Source organism: Fringilla coelebs (assembly GCF_963513975.1).
Source record: "Fringilla coelebs genome assembly, chromosome: 13".
Taxonomy (NCBI): domain Eukaryota; kingdom Metazoa; phylum Chordata; class Aves; order Passeriformes; family Fringillidae; genus Fringilla; species Fringilla coelebs.
In genome coordinates, this window is record NC_140039.1 from 16,598,227 (window position 1) to 16,618,962 (window position 20,736).

The 20,736-nt window shown below is 42.1% G+C and overlaps 1 protein-coding gene across 1 annotated transcript in view; it reads left to right on the forward strand.

Annotated features, from left to right (window-relative positions):
* Positions 1-223: 223 nt before the first annotated feature.
* SLC25A26 (solute carrier family 25 member 26) overlaps positions 224-20,736 on the forward strand; it is an 83,582-nt gene continuing 63,069 nt past the window's right edge. Inside the window, exons 1-5 of the mRNA XM_084214624.1 lie at positions 224-360; positions 3,649-3,805; positions 5,361-5,470; positions 18,809-18,913; positions 20,105-20,152. Of these exons, the coding sequence (XP_084070750.1) occupies positions 328-360; positions 3,649-3,805; positions 5,361-5,470; positions 18,809-18,913; positions 20,105-20,152 (453 nt within the window). The 5' untranslated portion in view covers positions 224-327. The remainder of the gene's footprint in view (positions 361-3,648; positions 3,806-5,360; positions 5,471-18,808; positions 18,914-20,104; positions 20,153-20,736) is intronic.

Below are 20,736 nucleotides of genomic sequence, written 5' to 3' on the forward strand. Positions count from 1 at the left end.
TTCCAAACAGGTCCCATGCACCTCTGGCGCACGCACCAGCACCTGCAGGAAGAGCCGAAAGCGGCCGTGCCGGTACCGCGCAGCAAACCGCAGCTAAGCACCAACTAATTAATTAACGCTTGGCGCTAATTGCCGGGAGCTGCCCGCCGTGCGCATCCGCCGGGCCGCGCGCAGGCGCAGAGAGAGCCGCGCGCAGGCGCAGAGAGAGCCGCGCCCACGTGACCGCGGGCCGGGGCGGCAATATGGCTGCGCCCATGTGCGCGCACGGGGCGGGCTTGGAGCGCTCGGACAGGCCCCGGTGATTCCGGCCCGGGCCAACAGCCCCGCATGGAGCCGCGGGAGTCCTGGGCGGCCTTGGCGGTGAGTGAACGGGCCCGAAATTGGTTGTTTTACCCGGTGTGCAAGACCCCGGTCCACAAACAGAGTAGAGGGATTTTTAGGGAATATAAATTATATGTGTATACATTATATATTTTTATACTTATATATATTTAATATATATTTTATATACATAGTAGATATCCTTAATATAATATATACATATATAATATATGTTAATACTTTTTAATATATTATATATGCACATATATATACTCACATATATATGTCTTATATATATATGTGTGTGTATATATCTTTTCTTTGCTCAGAAAGGGTCGCTGCCTGGCAAATCCACAAAAATCCAGCACTGCCACCACCAAAACTTTTCAGTATTTCTGCCCTTTACCAAACAAAAGCATTAATGTTCATTGCCTACACGCTGCACAGGTTCTCTTATTAATTAGTATTGTTTTCTGTTGGTCAATGTTCTCTGGCTTGCCCTGGTGAATAATCCACAGGCTCAGTCTCTCTCTGCCTGTGGGTCAGTGGGTTTCCTGTGATGTGCCCCTGCTGGAATTCCCTTTTGCCCAATGAGAGCTGTTTCTGCTCAGTTATGGAGCTCTCTCTATTAGTTTCTTCCTTTTCTTTGGGGTTCTGCCAAATGTCCTTGTGGCCCATAAATTCTGCATCCTTTGTGTCTGCCATCAGTGGTACATCCTTCTTCCCAGCGTTTGTTAACCTTCCTCTAGGTCTGACATTATCAAACACTTGCAGCCCTGAAATTAGCAATTCTACTGACAAATATTTTGGCTTTCTAACACAGGGCATCACATAGAGCCTGTTGGTTTCTCTGTTTCAACAGAGAAATCTCCTTTGTTGTTGATCAGGCTGGAAAGTTACAAGGCTCTAACATCAAGGAACATCCTTTAGTAGGAAAAATGTTACATATTCCACGTTTTGCAGTTGTCCTGCCTGAGCATTGCCAAGGTGCTGAGCTGAGGGGTGGCCACAGTTTGTGGCTTCAGCAGCCACTGCCGAGCCACGGGGAGCCCCTGCCCTGTCTGTGAAGCACTGCCCTCCCTAAAAGCTGCTCTTCCATCTGTGGGCTCAGCAAGGGGGTGAAGCGCAGTCACCACGGCTGGGGACTCCGCTGGAAACACCCAGTGGGTTCTGTGTGGAAAATCAGGGGTGTGGGGCCCTGGGGAAAGCTGCAGCAGAGGAGAGTTCAGATGCCTGCCCAGATGGATGTGAGCAGTGAGGTCCTGGCTCCATGAGCTGGAATTAGGTCCTGGTTTTGCTTAATTATTGTGATGGAGTTTACAGGGTGACTGAATCCCCCGAGTTGGAAGGGACCCACAAGGACCATCCATCCCAACTCCTGGCCCTGCCAGGACACCCCAGCAATCCCACCCTGTGCAAACCCTCCTGGAGCCCTGGCAGCCTTGGGGCTGTGCCCATTCCCTGGGCAGTGCCTTCTCTGGGGCAGAACCTTTCCCTGACCCCGACCCCAACCCCAACTCCCCTGCACAGCTCCAGCTGCTCCCTGGGTCCTGTCCCTGCTCAGCAAGCAGAGCTTGGAGCTGTCCCTCCACTGCCCTTGGGAGGAGGCTGCAGAGCTCTGTGAGCTCTGATCCTGCTCCAGCTCCTGGTGAAGGTTCTTTTGATAACCCTGCTGTTACTGAGAGCTGGGGGAGGAGATGTGCTCCAGGTGCCTTATGAGCCAAAAACCATTTCTCTTTTTTGCAGTTGCTGCAAACACACAGCTATTGTCACCCCCCTGGCAGGTGCTCTGTTAGCTACCTCATGAATTTAAATGACATTTATGACACAGAACTTTGAGAACTTAAAGAAGCAATTAGTAACTTTTGATTCATGTTTTAACAGATGGCCAGATTAAATCTGATTAAATCTGATCAATGCTATTTTGAGCAGATAAGGATTTTGATGAAAAAGAGTGAAGAAGAATCAATGCATTCAAAATAGCCAACTAGATTAAAAGAGTAATTAACTTATTGATTAAACCTTTAGTGGTAGACAGTGAACACCTCTGAATCCTCTGTTACCCTGAAAAAAATTATTGGAGTAACACACATGTGATTTGTTTTCAAGCAGAGTTAAAAATCTCTGCAGCTGTTTCTTGGGATCTATATGAGGGAGCCTTCAAACTGTGTTTTCTGAATAGCACTGCAGCTAAATAATGTCTCATAGTGGATTGATGTTAACTATTGATGGTGTTTTATTTTGAATCAGTTTTTTTTTGTTGTTTATTTCAGCCTTTTCCTCATGGTTTTTGTGAAATAATTATTTTCTACAATCAGCCATGTCATGGGGTAATTAAAAAAACCCAAAAACGCAGTCATCTAGGAACAGAGATGGAAAAAGATTGAGCCCTAGTTGAATCAATTTTTTAGGATTTTGTTTTATGAATTATTTAGCTACAAACTTTCCCCTTTTCTTTATGACTTTGAAAACACCTTTCTTTAATATGATTTCCGGTACCTTAAGGGAGTCAACAAGAAAGGCAGAGAGAGCATGTGGTGAGAGGAAAAGGGGCAATGTCTTCAAACTGACAGAGGGTAGGTTTAGATTAGATATTAGAGAAAAATTACTGACTCTGAGAGTGGTGAGGCCCTGGCACAGGTTGCCCAGGGAAGCTGGAAGTGTTCAAGGCCAGGTTGGATGGGGCCTGGGACAACCTGGGATAGTGGAAGGTGTCCCTGCCCATGGTAGGGGGCTGGAACTAGATCTTTAAGGTCCTTCCAATCTAAACCTGTCAATGACTTCACCATTTTTTCTTTCTATAGGCTTTTATCAAAAAAGAAATGAAAAAAGAAAGCTTACCTCAGGCTTTGTTTGACAAGGCAGCGAGGGAGTGTGAACATTTTAAATGAAAACATTTGCTGGAAAAATGCGAATGTGCTTTCTAGAGATGCCTAAGGCGGGGGGAGCAGAATTGCTTCAGTCTTTCCCATTTTATCACACAACTGCTGGAGGTGTTGGTCATTCTGTGCTCTCTCTTCAAAAGTGACATCCACTGTCTGGCTTTTCTGTGGATGGGGAAGAGTTGCATTGCTTTGCTTACGCTATTCAAAGCACTGAGATTGTTTTAAAAATACCTTAAAAATGGTTTAAAAGTTGTAACATCTGTTACTTTCTTTTGTTGAACCCTCCTTGTTATAGTTGTGGAAGCTGTTGAGTTGTGTGTGAGACTATCAGTTTATAAACTGACCTCAGCAGTGCTTTGGGTTACACATGCCTCAGTTAATCACATAAGCACCACTTATGTGAGAATATTAATGCACTTTTCTCCATGGTTTTGTCTTGTAGGCTGGTGGAGTTGCTGGTGTGTGTGTTGACTTGATCCTTTTTCCCCTGGATACTGTAAAAACAAGACTTCAGAGTCCTCAGGGATTTAGGAAAGCTGGTGGTTTTCGTGGCATTTATGCTGGTGTTCCTTCCACTGCAATAGGATCCTTTCCAAATGGTAAATTCTCTTTGGGTTATGCTTTGTCTACTTTAAGTAGTAATTTATGTCACATAGGACATCCATGTCTGTGGCTTCCTCTCCTGGGGGAGCCTGGATTCTGTGAGTCCATGTCCAGCTGTGAAGAGCAGTTTCTAGAATTCCAGGACTGAGCAAACTTGAGCAAGACTGGAGTGAAGGCTGCTGCAGGTTTGCTCTGGAAAGCAGCTCTAATTCCTTGGAAGCATTTCTGAATATAAGCCTGTCCTTACTCACAGGAGCACATAAAGATTTCTGGGTGCTGAGGAGGGCTTGAGTCTTGCTTGTCCTGGACATTTTTGTCGTGACCCGCTCTTTCTTGGCACTGGAAATGAATGGAATTTCAAGGTGCTTGAACACTGCAGGTGTTTGAGTTAATTGCCCTGGGGATGCTCTGCCCACCTCCCTGAAACAGCAACACTTAAATTGTACAGACATCAGGAAGACTTTTGAAACTAAGGCTTCACAAAAGTAGATACTTTTAGTCCCTGCAGAGAAAAGGCATCTGAAATTCCTGATGCCTTTGTCCATTTTGTCTTTGTAGGGAGGGATGAAAAACAGCAATCTGTGCTGTCAGGCGTAAATGTTAGGAGAACTTTGCTGACAAATCCACTGACACCTTCAGATGTTTGATGTCCTTCATAAGGTGATATAAAAAAATCCAGTTCTTTATCTTGGCTGCTCTGTTATCTCCTTTTGAGGTGATAAGCATCTTTTGATTAGTAGAAGGCAATTCACATGGCCCTTCTCTACAATTAAAATCTGTTCCCCCGCAAGACATGTCATTTTTTTCAGTATTTACATCTCCAAAATCTGCACTGTAGTTTTATCTTCCCAACATATGACTGAGAACTGAAATTATCTTTAGGAAAAGAAATAACCCTTAAGGTGTAAGTGCCCTTTGTAGTTGACTGTTGCAGTGAATAAACAGCTCAAGTTGCTGTGCTCAGTTTAGTTATGTGCATTTCTTGTTCACTGCACAGAACTTTTACAAATCCTTCAGAAGCTTGGAAAAAATTTTATGGAGCTAAATTCAAAACATTTAACTGACAATAGCTAGGAAGAAGTTATTAATAAACTGCTACTGAAACAGTTTTGCACATTGCAGGATAACAGAATTGTATCAATTTATGTTTTTCAAGGTTGTTTTTCTTTTTGATAATCAACTGATTTGCTTGTTCTTCCCTTCCTCCCCCCACCCCTCAAAAAAAGGACCATTCATTCAATTCAACCAAGACATGATCCCTCTAGTCTATCAATGGGTATGGAAGATACCAGTTTTTCAAAGTGTGCTGGACATCCATGGCAAATTAACACATCCTTCTGTTGCTCACTATAAATGTGGCCTGGAGTCCTGGCACCTTCGATATTAATGGGAGGTTTGCCAGGGGTAGCCAGAAGCATCAACTTCTGAAGGAATTCTCTCACAGATTCTGTTGGTACTGTTGTACTGTTTTAGTGTAAAAATATCCTGGTTTTAACTACAGCCCTGTGATGGAGGAGCAGGGCAATGATTGCATGTATTCTTGAATTTCAGCTGCTGCTTTTTTTATTACCTATGAGAATGTGAAATCCGTGCTGCCCCATGGATCTTCATCTTATTTGTCCCCTGCAACACACATGGTGGCTGCCTCCCTTGGGGAAGTGGTAAGAAGGAAATTCATCTGTTGTGTGTCCAGGGGAGGGGAGGAAACCATTCAGTTATGGAAACTCAGGTTTGGTGTCATATCTTGTGACAGTTCTTACAGCAGCCTGGTCTCTCACTGTTGGCACAGTGTCTGGGGCTGGGTGTTGAGCTCTGGCTGTTCCTGCCAGCCCTGGCCACCTCTGCTCTCCTGTTTTTGCCACAGTGAGTCCTGGCACTGCACTGATAAAATGGGGAGCAGATGGTCTCTGCAGGTTTGAGGTAAGGAAATGGGCTGTGTGGAAACAAACAGGCTTTTCTGGCTCTTTTGCAACTCAAACTGAGCTGATGGCGTGGTGCAGAAGAATCTGTTGTGTCTGTGGTTCCATACTATTTTATTTACTGCTTTTATAGACTGACCTTTTTTTTTTCTTTCCCATGGGGGCTTAGCTTAGGTGGATGTTGGTCCACAAGCTGCCAGGAGTGTGGAGATGCCATTTATTTCAGCTGAACACCATGTGCCTCACTACTACAGCAGCACAGCCTGGCTGTTTCCCATGGGAAGCAGCTCAGCTCTCCCTGCTCTCTGTGGGATCAGTTTTGACACCCAAGTAATTTTTATTCTTCTGTGGAAAAGTTACTGATTAGATTGAATGAGATTTAGCCAGGAAACTTAATTTAACATACCAAGTGCATGAAGATAGATGAGTGCAGCACCCATAACCACTCTGGTAGGAGCAGATAGAAGGTGATAGAGGTAGGGTTGGGTGGGATTTGTTTGTGCTGCTGCCTCAGGTGGATTCTTTCTGAGCTTGGTTAGAGCCTGTGCTGTCAGGTTGTAACTTCTAACTTAAGGCAATGCACAGAACTTATTTCCATGAAGATTCTCTAAAGGCTGTTAAAAATCAGCAGGAGGTTATTTACCACCAATGCACAGCCCTAAAACTCCTTGTTTGCCTGATGTGCCATGGAACAGCAGAGCCAGGAGGTGTTTTGGGATTCTCAAATGCTATTAGACAATCAAGCAAAATGACAGTGGGGCTCATGAAGAGGTGCCAGTGCTATGCAATAAAATCCACCAGAAGAAAAAGTCTCTTCTTTGTGGAGTAGGTTATTCATGGTGCACTCCCTGTGCCTGTGAGGATCCTGTGAGAAAATTACAAGCCAGTAATTGAAGCAGCAGTAGCTAAAGCCCAGTTGGCTACAGATGACTCCTTCCATCAGAGCCTGTTGCCATTTGTTCCCTGTGCTGGTTTGTGACCTTTACAGCTCAGGCACTTGCTGCTTTCATTTTGGGGCTAGCAGAGATGGTGCAGCACAGGTAAATGAGCTGCTCAGGGCTGTCTCACGTCCTTGGTTCTGACTACTCTATATACCATTATACAGAAATGTGTAATGGTAGGCACTGAAATGGTAGAGTGGCTTTATCATGTGGGAATTATCATGTTGTAACAGCCATTTTCCACCTCATTTTCCTGTTTTTGCTGGCTTTTCTTTTCTTGGAGTGATGAGTGTGAGGAGACAACTAAGCTCTAAAATAACTGAGATAAATATTTAGAGATTTGCTTGTACAAATCTGTAATAAAATAGCAGAAAGCAAGATCTTCTCATGTATGTTTTATGTAAAGTCTTAGTTGAGTAATAGAAATATATAAACTAGTCCAAATTGCATCAGGGTGAAAGTTATAATTACAGTTTTATTGATTAGTCATTAAGTTTCAATCAGGGTATAACCAGTGGGACTATTATTTTGTCAGTAGTTTTTTTGATAATATGTACTTTTCTTCCATTTTATACTTCATGATTTAAATTGCTTCTCAGTGTGAGGCATTAAGCCAAAGACTGTCATGTTAGGATTCTTAAGGCATGTCTTTGCATTTCCACACTAGTTTTTTATAAAACAGAGAAATTAGAATTCAGAGCAAGAAAATGTTGATGGATTTCTAGGTTTGCTGTTCCTTCACTGGTGAGTATAAATGAGTCAGATACCTTCTTGTGCACCAATAAAATGTGAGTATGTGCAAATCTTAAACGTGTGTTTGTGGTGACTAATCTGTGTTTTGAATGTGACCTGTTAAAAATAACAAAATAGAGGAAGAGATGCAAAGATTGCTTCAAGATATGATAAAATATATGTGAGAAATCTGTCAAATGGGAACTTTTAGTTTTTATAACAGCCACTCTCCTGTATTGTTTACAGGCTGTGGAAACTTACAGGAGAAACAGTCCCCTGGAACTGGTTTGATCCATTTTTCCAGTTCCAGGCTGGGAGACACAAAGCCAAGCAATAAAAAGGCAGGGGTTGTAGCAGTGTTTTGTTTTGTTTTTTTTTCCTTTCAGGCAGGAGGAATATAGAAAGCTAATCTCATCTCCCAGAGTGAGATAAAGAAAAGTACATACAAAATCTCACCATGTTAAGCATAATTATTTTTTCCTACGACTGAATCTTGCTGTATAGGGACTCTGAATATCCCATAATATATTAAAAACTGCTTACAAAGGCACATCCAAAACTCTAGAGGGCAGATACATGGTGTATCATGTCATCAAGGAAGGAGAAGGTTGAAGAATACATGAGTTGCCAATGGGGGAAAAACCCCTATTATACCACTTGTGTAACTGAAATCTGGAGATAGAGAACTCACTTACTGTATCCAGGAATTTGGAATTTTTCATCTTGACTCTGCTTTGCCCTCTGTTTAGTCTGCCTGTATCTTTACAGTGAGCTGCCAAATGTGCTTGGAAAACGTGATATCATAGGGAGTGGAAAGGAAAACCAGATGTTCTGAAATGTTACTTTTAATATTCTAAGGCGGTATAAGTAACTCTGAGAAGGAGCAGCATTTTTAAGCTCCTAGTGCCCATTTTCAGTAGTAACCAGGTGTGTCTTGCAGGCCCAGAGTTAACTATACAGATTTTTTAATGTCAGTTTAATATGAGTGTGTGTATTAATTACAAGAAACTTTGCTGAAGAGAAGTCGCCCCTCTGAGCCTCTCCCACCAAGCTCCTGCAAATGTGGTTTTATGGGACGAGTTTAAGATTGTCCCTGTTTGACCAGTGAGGTTTCCTTCAGGAGTGCCAAACTGGTTGGATTCAGCAGAGCTAATTTGGATTCAGCACAGATAATTTTACATCCCACTGGTTTTACCATGGAGGTGAGAATAAAGTTGTTTGGCTCACATTCCAGAGAAGGGAGCTGACAGCAGCCCTTTCTCATCTAATATTGAGATATTGTTATGGTTACAACATGAGCTTTGCAAGATATTAGTGAAAGTTTTGGGTAGTTGCCTGTAAATTGTGGGTTCACTCTTATCTTTCTGACCTTTTGTTCTTGACTGGCTATTTTTGATGACATTGTCTTTCTTTTTTTTTTTCCTACTTTGCAAGACAGCAAACTCCCTTGACTTTCAGAGAGGAAGTGAGGGGGAGGACTGAGGACCAGCATGGGAGGGAGATGTCCCGTTCTTTTGGCAGCTGGTGGCAATGACCACGCTCTGGATCTTCACCAGCTGAGGTCATTGAGCTGTTTTGGTCCTTGTGCAAGTTTCTAGAATATTTTGGGATTAAAAGTCTGGAGATTTGAAAAGTTCAAAAATTTGTCACTTCAGTAAGGAGAGGGGATCATGTGACTCCACAAGGCAAGGTGAGGACAGGTATTTCAAGGTGAAATTCCAAGCTCACTTGGAATTCCAGTGCCTTACCACTTGAGGTACTTCTGTGATAAGAGCAAAGTGTGTGGTTCATCTGTGATTAGCATCTGACCCTTCATATTAATAACTTTGGAAGTTTTTTATCTGCTGTTGGGATGTATCAAATAGGAAAGCTTCTTAATGCAGGAGTTATCTTTCTGGGGAATTCATTTACCCTTCTAGTATGAACTTGTTTCTTAGAAGAAGCAAGTTCAAATGCAAGCAAGTTTACAGATTTACAAATCATGATTCTGTAGAATAACATTTTAAATGTGCTTTTAATTCAAATAAAAGAGCCAAGTGTATGTTTTACTTTATTTTATGTTTGTGGGGGTTTTTTAGTGCCTAAAAAGAGGCATTCTAGACATGATGGACAGCACTGTTGTCTATCTCTGTCCACTAATCAGCCACTTCCTCCCTCTGCCCTGGCTGTATTGTTTGAAACATTTAGCTGGTTTCAGTTAAAGAGAGGAGTGGGAATCTCCAAAAGGGTATTGGTGTGGATTCCAGGAGAGTAACTGGCGAGGTCAGAGAAAAAAGTTGTTATTAATGCCTGTTCTGAGGAGAAGGCAGAAGCATGAGTCAGACAAATCCACAGAGTAATGGAATGAAAATCTCCAGCAGGATAATTGGCCAGGGCTTTATAGCATGGTAAGCTCTGGAAGATCAGCTTGCAAGAGCCCAATCTAACAGAGACAAGACAGCCACTCACATCAAACATGAAGTTAAGATTTTAGGTATTTCAAACTCTAAAACTTGCAGTGTTGGAAGATGTGACTTTTCAGTTCAACAGCAAAGTTGGACACTCTAGGGAGAGCTGATTTTAGTTCAGCAAAGAAGAGATAAAGTATTTGTGTCTAGACTTTGGGCTAATGGCTTTGAATATTTTAGCTATCCCTTTTGTAAAAGCTGAACTAATAAATGGACAAAGCTGCTCTGCATTTTGTGCTTTGCATCCTATCTCCTCTCAAGCAGTGTGGCATGTGCTGGCAGATCATAGTATTCATAAGTAGTGTGCAAATGACAGCAGTCAAACTGTGATGGGACATTTTCCACAATACTGAAACTTTTTTTTCTATTTTCATTGATCAGTGCCTATCATTTTAGCTGTGACTGTGCCTTTTGTGCTGTGCAAATCTGGCTGCACACAGGCTTTGAGAAAGGGAATACTCCAACCCTGGCAAGATGAGCAGTGGTGGGGAGTGCAGCAACGTAGGTGGTCTTCTGAATTAATCGTGGTGGTGTTTGAATCTATGGGAGGTCAGGTCTGCAATACAGATGCTGTAGGATTTTTGCCAAATCCTTATGCAGAAGCAGTGGTTAGGAGATGGTTGGGAAGGTGAGGCTGCTGCCTTTGAGAGGTAGTGGAGAAAGAGCAGAGGATGGATGGAAACTCAGAGCAGCGTTTGGGAATTGGTTGTAAATAAAGATGAATGGGGGCATGAATCCACAAATGCTGCAAACAAATTCATCATACAGTTAGAGGCTGAAACAGCAAATTAAGAACTGTCAAATACCTAGCCAGCCACCCACACTGATCTTCTCTTGTGTGCTCCATGCTATCTGCACATAGTACATCTTCTTCATCAGCTGCTCTCCCCACACTGCTTTGTGTAACCTGCTCAGTTCAGGGCTTAGAGAACATGCTGGTTTGCAGTACAGCTTGATGGTTTCATGTCTTTTGATCACAGGGCTGATAATCACTTGATTTAGAAGTATTTGTAGCTCAGAGTGTCTTCAGAGGAAAGCAAATTTGGATTAAAAAGTTTTAAGTGAGAAGTAAATAATTTTGAAGTATTTCCTGATGGATTTCCTGACTTACTGTACCAGTCAGCTTTGGAAATGTTTGAGGCACTTTGGGATAAACTTACCTTAACCAATGTTCTATACAGAGTTTGTCAGGAGTAACTCTGAATAGCTCCATATGTGGACAAGCCCATAATTCTTTAAGTGAAAAGGCTGAGGGAAAGAGTAAGGTATCAATTAAAGGAAAAATACTTAATAAAATACAATGTAGTTGAAATTTCCATATTCTGGGCCAATGTAACCCCAAGAGAGTGAGCAAATTGCAAAATACTGGTCTTCTTTCAACAGGAGACTTAATGTGTTTTCAGAAAATACTGCCTGTGTTCTCTTGCCTGGAATCTCATTACTGTCTGTCCTCCTGTAACTCAGCCTGACCCCACTTGGCTGCTTGGAAACAGTTTTGCTGGATGGGATGCACCACACCACTTCTGCTGAAAGAATGGTTTGGCTGCTGGATTTAATGAGTTTCTTAAGCCTTTTAAAATAAATTTAACAGACTTTCATGGTGAAAGTGTTGTTGGAATAGATTGGATCATGCAGATGGTTCTGTACATTGACTTAAGGGTCTATTTTTCTTAGGTTTTAAGGATTTCTGTCTTTAAATGTGGTAGTGATTTATGACTCAAGCATCCGCCAGGTTAAGGAAGACTTTTTTTGCAAGTTATTCAGCTGCCTGATTTTGCTGCTTGAGTTTAAGCCAACTGCTTGTGATTGTACTGAGGAACTTCAGAATCTCTGGGACACAGTTTGTGCTGGAGTACAAGAGGTGTGTAACATCAGACTACTTTTGGTAAGCTTTAGGTCTAGTTTTAAAAAGGAAACAAAACTCTACATTGCTGAAATGTTAAAAGACCAATTGATTTATGCAAAGCACAGAAACTTTCAAAACATGTGCAGTGAGGAGACCTTCTGCAAAGCAGTTTTTAGTGTCAGCCTTGTCAGCTTCACAAACTTTCCCTGTTCTCTGCCTGTCAGCTGATGTAACTGGAGTAAGCGTTTCTCCTTGCCGTGAGCAGAGCTTGGCACAAATTCCCAGTGCTGGAGGACAGAAGTTTTCTCAGGTGTATCTGACATGCCTAAAGGAAAGGTAGGCAGGGAACCCACAGCAGGATTTGCTGGGAATGGATCTGGGCAATTGTGGGGAAGGAAATCTGAGAGGGGCAGGAGCCCAGTAGCCCTGAGAGGGCTCCTGAAATGATGGATGAGGAGCCAGCTGGGGATTTCAGGCAGCTGAGGTGAAAAGACTCAGCCAAGATGGCCATTGTGAAGGAACAAGTGTGTGGTGCTGCAGATGATGCTCTGAAGCAGGAAGGAGGCAGCTCTGGGAAGGAATAAAACAGAGCTGTCATAGATTTGAAAATGACAGGATGAAATAAATCTGCAAAACAGCTCTGCAGATTCCAGGTAAAGTCATCTAAGGTGGGATGGTGAAGGAAGTTGAAAGTGTTTGTGCAGAAACTCCGGTGTTCCAAATGCTTGTGACATTTAGTCCCTGTGAATGGTCTCATCTCTGAAATAATATGTTGTTAAGCTCTGGGAGGTGCTGAGATCTGAGGGATCTTGCTGGGTGAGATTGTTCTTTGAAGAAATGTTTCCTACCAGCATACAGGGGAACTGCAGTTAAATTAATGAAGACCTTGTTGTGTCAGTCAGAGGAAAAGATTGGACAAAGAGCTTGGCATTGTCTAAACTTTCCCATCCAGAGCCCATTAGTCAAAACTTGTTCTCTCCATGGGGTTTAAATTAGGAGTGGAGTCACCTGTTGATGACCCCAGCAGCTTTACACAGGACTGTGCTGGAAGGGCACTCTGTGCTGTGTGGGGGGAAATAAGATTTAGCATATTCTGAGGCTTTGTGCTGAAGGTGAACACTTTCCCTGGGGCTGGCATTTAAAGACAGTGGACAGTACATGCAGGGGGCACTGGAGACAATTCCCTGGAGACAATTCCCTCATTAAAACAGGAGTTAACTCTTCCATTCTGTGTTCTCTGTGCTCCAGCAGCTGGCACAGCCTGCTGACAGGCACGTGTGGAAGGACTTGTTCACAGCTGCAGTTGTGACCCACAGTGAATCACTGACCAGAGAAACTTGTATTTTTGTTCTGTCTTGGTCAAAAGGGCAGCAGTTATTTAGATGAAGGTTTATTTGTGGTTGAAATGTTTTTGGTCTGTGATTGCAGCAGTTCAGGTGCTCTGTCCAAGGAATATATGAAATCATATATATGAATATGAGGATATTTCATGTTCTTCCTCTTTTCTGCTCATTTTCCTGGTGGTGGGAAGGGTGAGGCAGTTCATCTTCCATCTGCAGCTCACAGCTCATGCTCCCTGCCAGATAATGTTTCCAACCCAAGAGCTGTGACCACGTTAAAGCACTTATTTGGAGGATGAAATACTTTGCTAATATCATAATATTGCAGTCATTTTTCCCTTCTGTTGAAGAGGGGCATCCCAGGGAGATCAGAAGAACCAAGCATAAATTTACAGCATTTGGAGAGGCATGGAAAGCTGCAGTGCTGAATTCAGGTTTTGTTGAGAGCCTTTGACATGAACCCAGAGGGAAATTTCCCCTGTATTCTCCAGATCCAAAGAAATCAGTGCAATTTAAGATCTTTCAATTTTAAACTTGCCTATTATTTTAATAATTCAGTTATCGGAGAAAGGGAAAAGGACTTTTTCATGTTTCAGATTAAAAATAGTAACTTCCTACTTGGAAGGGGGCATCTGACATAGAAACTGAGACATTCAGATTATGACATATTAACCTATTTTGGAAAGCAGCATTTTTTTTAATATATTAAAAAATGCCAGAAACAGAACGCACAGAAAACCAACAACAAAGCAAACTTGAGCTCCAAGGTAGCTTTTTTCTGCAGCAGTGTAGTCAGGACTAATGCAGGTTACACTTAAAAACCCCCAAAATCCCAATTTATTGCTGCTTCTCTTTGAACAGGGTCTTAGAGTTGTTCTATTTTCTTACTTATTTTACATTCTGTTCAGCAGGCAATCTTTCTGACCTTCAGAAATGGGGTGAGAGATTAGGATTTTGTTAGCAGATTGACTGCAGCCTAAACATATGTCCTTTGATAAATCATAGCTCTTTGTTGTTGTCATTTTTGTGCAGCAGCTTTTCCTCACTAATGGGTTAGTGATTATCTTGCACAGGTATTGTGAGGTTTAGCCTAAAGTTTCTGCTCTCTGGATGCAAAATTTTGTAGTGTCATAAATTATATTCTTATTTGATTAAAATAATCTTATGCAAATTATGTTTAAGAGAAACTATCCCCAGGCATATTCCTTTAGTTTTGTGTTAAGTTTTGAACTAATATAGTGAACATCAATTAAAGCTTCCCAGCCTACTCAGAGAGATAAAGTCCTTAAAACTAACATCCTGTTGAGAACTTTAAATATTAAAATCCCTTAGAAAGGGTTCTAAAGGGTTTAAAACTGCAACAAAAGAAAAGATTTCTGGCGCTTACTCCATGTTTCTGTACTAAATTTTCAAGTAGGCTGAGCTATGCAAGCCAGAGATTTGCTCAGAGTCACTGAGTGCAGGTTCCTAAATCACCAGCCACTCACAAATGCCATTGCAGGTCTTTGTCCTCAGACTGCCCTTCTCCTGCCATGGAGCAGAATGGCTGGCTAATTAATAAGTGGAAAAATATTTGGCCTTGATGCTCACCTAAGCCCAGTGCAGAGAACAGCCCAGCTCATTAGCCAGGAGCTCATCAGGTGCCAGAAATGGGGCTCTTGCTTCAGTAGGCTTACAGGAGGGCTAATGTCTGCCTCTTATTAAAGATAACAAGTGCTCAGACTCGATGGCTGTGGGAGCTTTTGGGAGTGTGTGAGTCAGATCATCAGCTGTGCAGGGTGCTGCAGGAGGAGATAAATGCTTCCTCAAGCTGCTCTCCCTGGAGCTGCAAAGCTGAAAGTGTTGTACCAGCTGTGTCTCTGCTTCTGAGGAAACCTGTGCTTAAACCTGTGCATTTAAACCCAGCTTAAATGCCCAGCCTAAGCCCTTCATAGCCATTATGGCACCTGCTCTGTCCTTTTCCAAATGTTCCTGGATTCATCTTGTGCCCAGCTCCCAAGGTTAGTGGTCAAATTGTGGTGGAGGTGCCTAAAAACAAATGTCTGTGTTGTCTTTGATTCTCTACCAAACCCTACAAATCCAGCCAGGGGGAAACACTTTTCCTGGAGTACAAAGAGTGGAAGGAAAAGGCTGTTAATCCAAATAAGATATGTGAATATTTGGATCATAATATAGCACGGAAGACTAGGAGTTCTTGTGTTCTTTTCTGAAGATGTTGGCATTGTCCCTTTGCACTGAGCCTCTGTGTAAGCAGCACTATGTTCTTTTTTATTATGTTATTTTTATTATTTAAAGTGGTGGGTACCCCTGTGCTGAATTAGATGAATCTGCCTGATTCTGAACAGCTGCTCCAGCTTTAGGTGGGATTGCCCCCGATGCAGAAGTTCCAGTTTTAAGATCCTGTGTTCCCAGTAAACTTAGGTGAGCCCATAGGAGAGGCTTTGGGTGGGTTCCTGGTGCTATTTACAGCAGATCTGATTTCCTGTTTGCTACAGCCACATTTATACTGAAACAAACTGTTTAAATTTTGTGTGTATATATGAAGTTTCATGGCACTTTGAAGAGACTATTTGCTCTGGTCATTCTTCACAACAGCCAGGGCAGTCTGGTTCCAGCATAAATCCACCAGGAGATGGCAGCCTTGGTTCGTGCAAGGAGTACCTGAAAGTTAGAACGTTTTTCCCTCAACTGACCGAGGAAAGGAATTACCTTAATTTAATTAGAACATACTCGGTCCTAGCAATACATAGATAAATGTTAATGAAATACACCTGGTTTTAGCTTTTGTTCCTGACTGGCTAATGCAAGTCAATAAATTAAAATTAAATTAAAAATGCACATAGGTTTTTGTCTAAATACTGGAGTCACCCTCTGACCCAGTAAAGATTTGAGACAAGGGTTTTGAAATTTAGTACCCTCTTGCTCAGAAGTGCTCATAGCATTAAAAAGCTGGAAAGGTAATAGGTGCTAATATTGTCATTTCTGCACACCTGCTCTGTAAACTATGAATAGCTTTGCTTGTACCTATAAAATCAGGTTTTCCTATAGCTTAAATTTGAAAATTCCTGGACCTTTTGTTTCAGTATTATTGTATTCCTGCCCTTGTGATATATATATATACATGTGTATTGACATTGTGTTACCTGACCTGATAAATAAGAAAGGAGCTTATAGGGCAGCACCTGAACTCTCCCAGGATCTTGGTTGTGTCTTTCTGCTCCCATCAAAAGATGGGAATAGCCCCTGGCTCCAGAGCTTGCTTGGGAAAATGAGCGTGGCCCCACTCAATGGGGTGCTGTTGTCTGATGCCCTAACGTCATCTGGGTCCCCACTGCTGAACCCTCTCCATGGCTCTGCAGATGTTCACCACAGAGCTGGTTTTGTCACCAGGTCATCCCCAAATCCAGCAGGATGCACCAGGAATGGCCTGAGCTTGGTGGGCTTTGTTGTGCTCCTCTGTGTCAAGCAACAGGCTGTGGGAATAGCCAAGAGATTAAAAAGCAATTTCTTGCTGTGACCTTGGTGATTGGGGGGCTGATTGGGCCCCCTGTGTGAGGCCATGTCTGTGTTCTGTGTCTGTTAATCCCGTGGTGGGTGCAGGTAAAAGTGTGGGACAGCTGCACACGGCATCCCTCACCCTTCCGGGCCCGTTTGCTCATAGCTTTCACATCTGAAAATTGAAATGTGGGCTCTCCTGGTGCAGTGTTACCATGCTGGTGCTGCTTCAACAGCCTTGTCCAAGAAAGCAAAGCCTGGAGAGGTGCCCTGTGCCCTCTTACCTTTGGCAGGATTACCTGGGAGGTGCTGCAGTGATTGGGATCAGAGCGTGGTAGAATTGAGATTCTTCCGCACCCACCAGGCTGTTACTTTTTTAATAAGAGACATGTGAACTTAATCTTGCATACTTCCCTTCAGAGCCCTGTTCTCCACATCAAAAGCCTGCTGGGGTTGTTGTTGACAGGAAGGTGCATGTGTAGGAACAAACAAGGCTGTAAGTTCAGGAGCACAGTGAAAATGTCACCCTGCAGTCTGATGTTGGCAGCTGCAACTCATGGCTTTTTGAATACCAGAAGTGCCCTCTGGAAGCAATCTGACAGCACTGCCCAGGTGACATGAGCCTTTATTTCCTTTCAGAACAGCACAGTGTAATCATTGTTTTTGTTCTTGTGCAGCCACAGACTCCCTTGTAAGCACAGATTCAAATGGAAGAAACATCAAAGTTAATTTGAAATGAAATGCACCCCAAGTAGTCAGGGGGAAATGGAGACATTACTTTGTAGCCACCCTTCTCCTGCCAAAACTGCAGCACCCCAGATGTCAGGAAGCCACGCTGAGCTCTTTGTCTGGTCTTGATTGACTAGATTGTTTTCATCCCAGCCTTTTTAAAGCTTTCCTCCTGCCTCCATATTTTTAAGGAATAAAAAGCTAATATAAGGACATGGAGTGTTATGAAGCATGAAGTTCTATAAATATTTATGCTGAACTATCAAAAAAACTTGACAGTTCTTATTTTCTTGACAGATTGGGGTCACTTGTTATTTTTGACCCTGAGAATTGAAGAGCACATGGAGTTAGATCTGTTTGTAATGACTTTTGGATATTTTTGTCCAGTAAACTTGTAGGAATGTAACAGGATAACAGATTTTTTTTCTTGGTATCTTTGTGAAAATGAAACCTAAACCTTGTAGTCTGTTACCCACAAATGACCACTCAAGTTACTGTGTCTGTGCAATCTCCAGTGAATTCCTATACTTTCTTTGGCACACATGGATTTCCCAGTTAGCTGCTTGGTTTGCCTCTTCAGATTGACAGCTTTCACCTGGGCTGCTCTGCACTTGAAGTGCTCTGTGATCACCTTTGTGTCTGGGAGGTACAGTTTGTTCCTGAGCCCAGCACAGGATGGTCTCAAGGCAGGCTAAAAATCTGGCAAAGCCCTGTGGGCTCTGCAGTGTTTTGCTACCAGTCCCATCACTGCTTTAAGTATCCCTGGAGCCAACTGAAAACAAACTCTGCTTCAAATTTTAAGTGCTGATGAATAGGCATTTTCTAGAGAGATGAGAGGCTTGTAACTCCCACAGTTCAGGATCCTCATTCTGTGAAATGATGCACACACAACCTTATTTTAACCCCTACCTGAAGCCAAACTGGCAGGTGAATATTTAAAATCCAAGCCTGTTTTTTTTTTCAGCAAAGCTGGAGCTATGTGGCAGCAGCCACATTATTACATCCAGCTGCAGGGTCCAGGAAATTCATTCTGTAGGAAGGGATCAATCCAATGCCTCAGCTTGAATGAAGCATAGTGTGTATTTTAAGGTAAACCTTGGAATATGTTGTGTCTAAAGCTGACCAGAATGGTTTCTGCTGTCAGTCACTAGAGGGCACAAAGGAATTACCAAAGAAAGAAGTTTGTTGGTTTTATAGTCCTGAATCTCCACTTTAAATCTGTGAAAGTGAGGGGAACAGTCAATTCCTGTGACTGCCAAAAGACAGGACAGATTCAAATTTTGGTTTTATCAGTGATTTTCTCAACTCAAATCTACTGCTGCTTTTGAAGTTAAAAATTCCAAGGGTGCTTCCATGCTCCTGTTAGTACAACTTTGTGATCAGAAAGTACACGGCTCTCAGAACAAATACATAGGCTGCTCATGAACACCTTTTAAGCCCTATAATGACAAACCTCATTTCCTCATTTGTCAGGTTTCTGTTCTTGGAAGGATGTTTGCTGTATGAAGAGAAGCCAGCCCTTGCTGCCTGACCCCCAGGTTCTTTTGCAGGTTGCCTGTCTGATCCGGGTTCCATCCGAGGTTGTCAAGCAGAGGGCCCAGGTTTCTCCTTCCTCCAGCACTCTCCGGATCCTCTCCCACACCTTGTACCATGAGGTGAGTTCAGAGCAAAATTCCTCAACATTTTCATCCTTCCCACTCAGTGCCATACACATCCAGAAGCATTCCTACACCTTTATTCCAGTTCTGTGCATTCCCAGCACTTTTCCATCTCTTCTTCTGCTCTTAAAAGTGGTTGGCACGTTATGATTGAGGAAACCAAGCCCCCATCTCTTCCTGGGAAATGTTTCAAGCAAATTTTTTTTTCTCCTTTTTTTATATGTGATGCCTACATTTGAAGATGATGAGGGAAAAAAAAAAAATGGATTTAGCTTCCAGATTCCAAAGCTCTGCTTGTATTTATGCAAAAAGTCCTTGTCTGGTGCAGCAGGACATGGAGTCTCTGTGTGCAGTTTGCTGAATGGTTCCCAGTTTTTGAAGCTGATTTTGAAGGGGGTGACCAAAAGGCAGCATTTCAGAGAGGCTCTGGAGGAGCCAGGAGGAGTTCTGGAAATGAGTCCTCATCCAGTATTAGTTACTTTTGAAAAATAAGGGCCTTTGTCTTCTTTTCAGGAGTTATGCTGATCCCTCCTGTGAAAACCTCTTCATGTCTGTTTTAGCAGTGTTTCACAAGGGGGGATTTTCAAGCTGTGTTCCATAAGAGAAAGTGGCTTCTAAAAACAGTGTGGAGAAAAATAGTATAATACATTTTCTGAGTGTAAAACCCAGGGAAAGGAAGACATAAATATGACCTTCAAATGATCCACTTGATTTTTATTTGCTTTTAAATGGAAATTGTTGTGATAACCCTGCACCCTTCTTTCTGTGACTTGATTCTGCTTTAAAAGCTGATTCTGTCAAAACCATATGTTTTTCCCTTTCCATATAGCTGGCTAGAGAACCATAAGCCTTGCCAAACACTTGAATTAAGTGCCCTATAATAATAAACAACATAATTTTATATACACTTATAAAATAAGTTTTAATTGTTTTGAGCATTTTCAGCTGGTTAAAAATATAAAACATTTGTCTTGATAAAGGCTTTGAATCAAGGCTAAGGAGGTGAAAATAAAACCCTCTGGCACTGTAAATAATGGAATACAGTACACAGTGTTATAATCAATACACTCAATTTGAAGCTGAGGTGTGACACTTTAGGGCTGTAATGCTTGCCTCATAATCACCAATAAATTGTGGTCTTTGACAAACTCATCCCCCTGGATGATGCTTTCTTTTGTTGCTTTACAGGGTATTCAAGGCCTTTATCGGGGTTATAAAAGCACCGTATTGAGAGAGGTAAAACACTTGTCTTTTTCTCTTTTTTTTTTTCCTTTTCAATTGCTTCCTTTGCCTCAGTTTTCTAAGAAGAGATAATAGTACAATTGAGATCAGTTGCTCTAACCTTAAGCTCTAAATCCCAGCATATTTCATTCTAGGTAAGATACCGGCCTGTAATTTTATAGAATACTGATAATGAGCGCTAAGAAAACCTTTGATACATGCAAAAATTAATTTGCCATCTTGTCTCTCAGTTCTGTTGCTGCTGAATTGCAAAAGGATGGAAAGATATATGTTAACATGAGAAAACCATAAATTAAAGTATTGGAAACTTTCTCAAGTCTTGTGATTGCATCATGTGAACTATATATGCCAACAATGGTGAACTGGTGGCATCAGGCCAAGTTTAGCACAGACAGATTTAGGCTTTCTTTAAATATATTCGTCAGCAGATGCCAAGGGATTACTTATCATCTGTATATAGAGAGGATTGTGCTCTCTCTAATTTTTTTCTTTTTTTTTTTTTTAATGTGTGAAAGAAATGCATTTAGTCACCCAGTCTGTAGATTTGATATGGCATTACTTAACTCTAAATCAGAAGT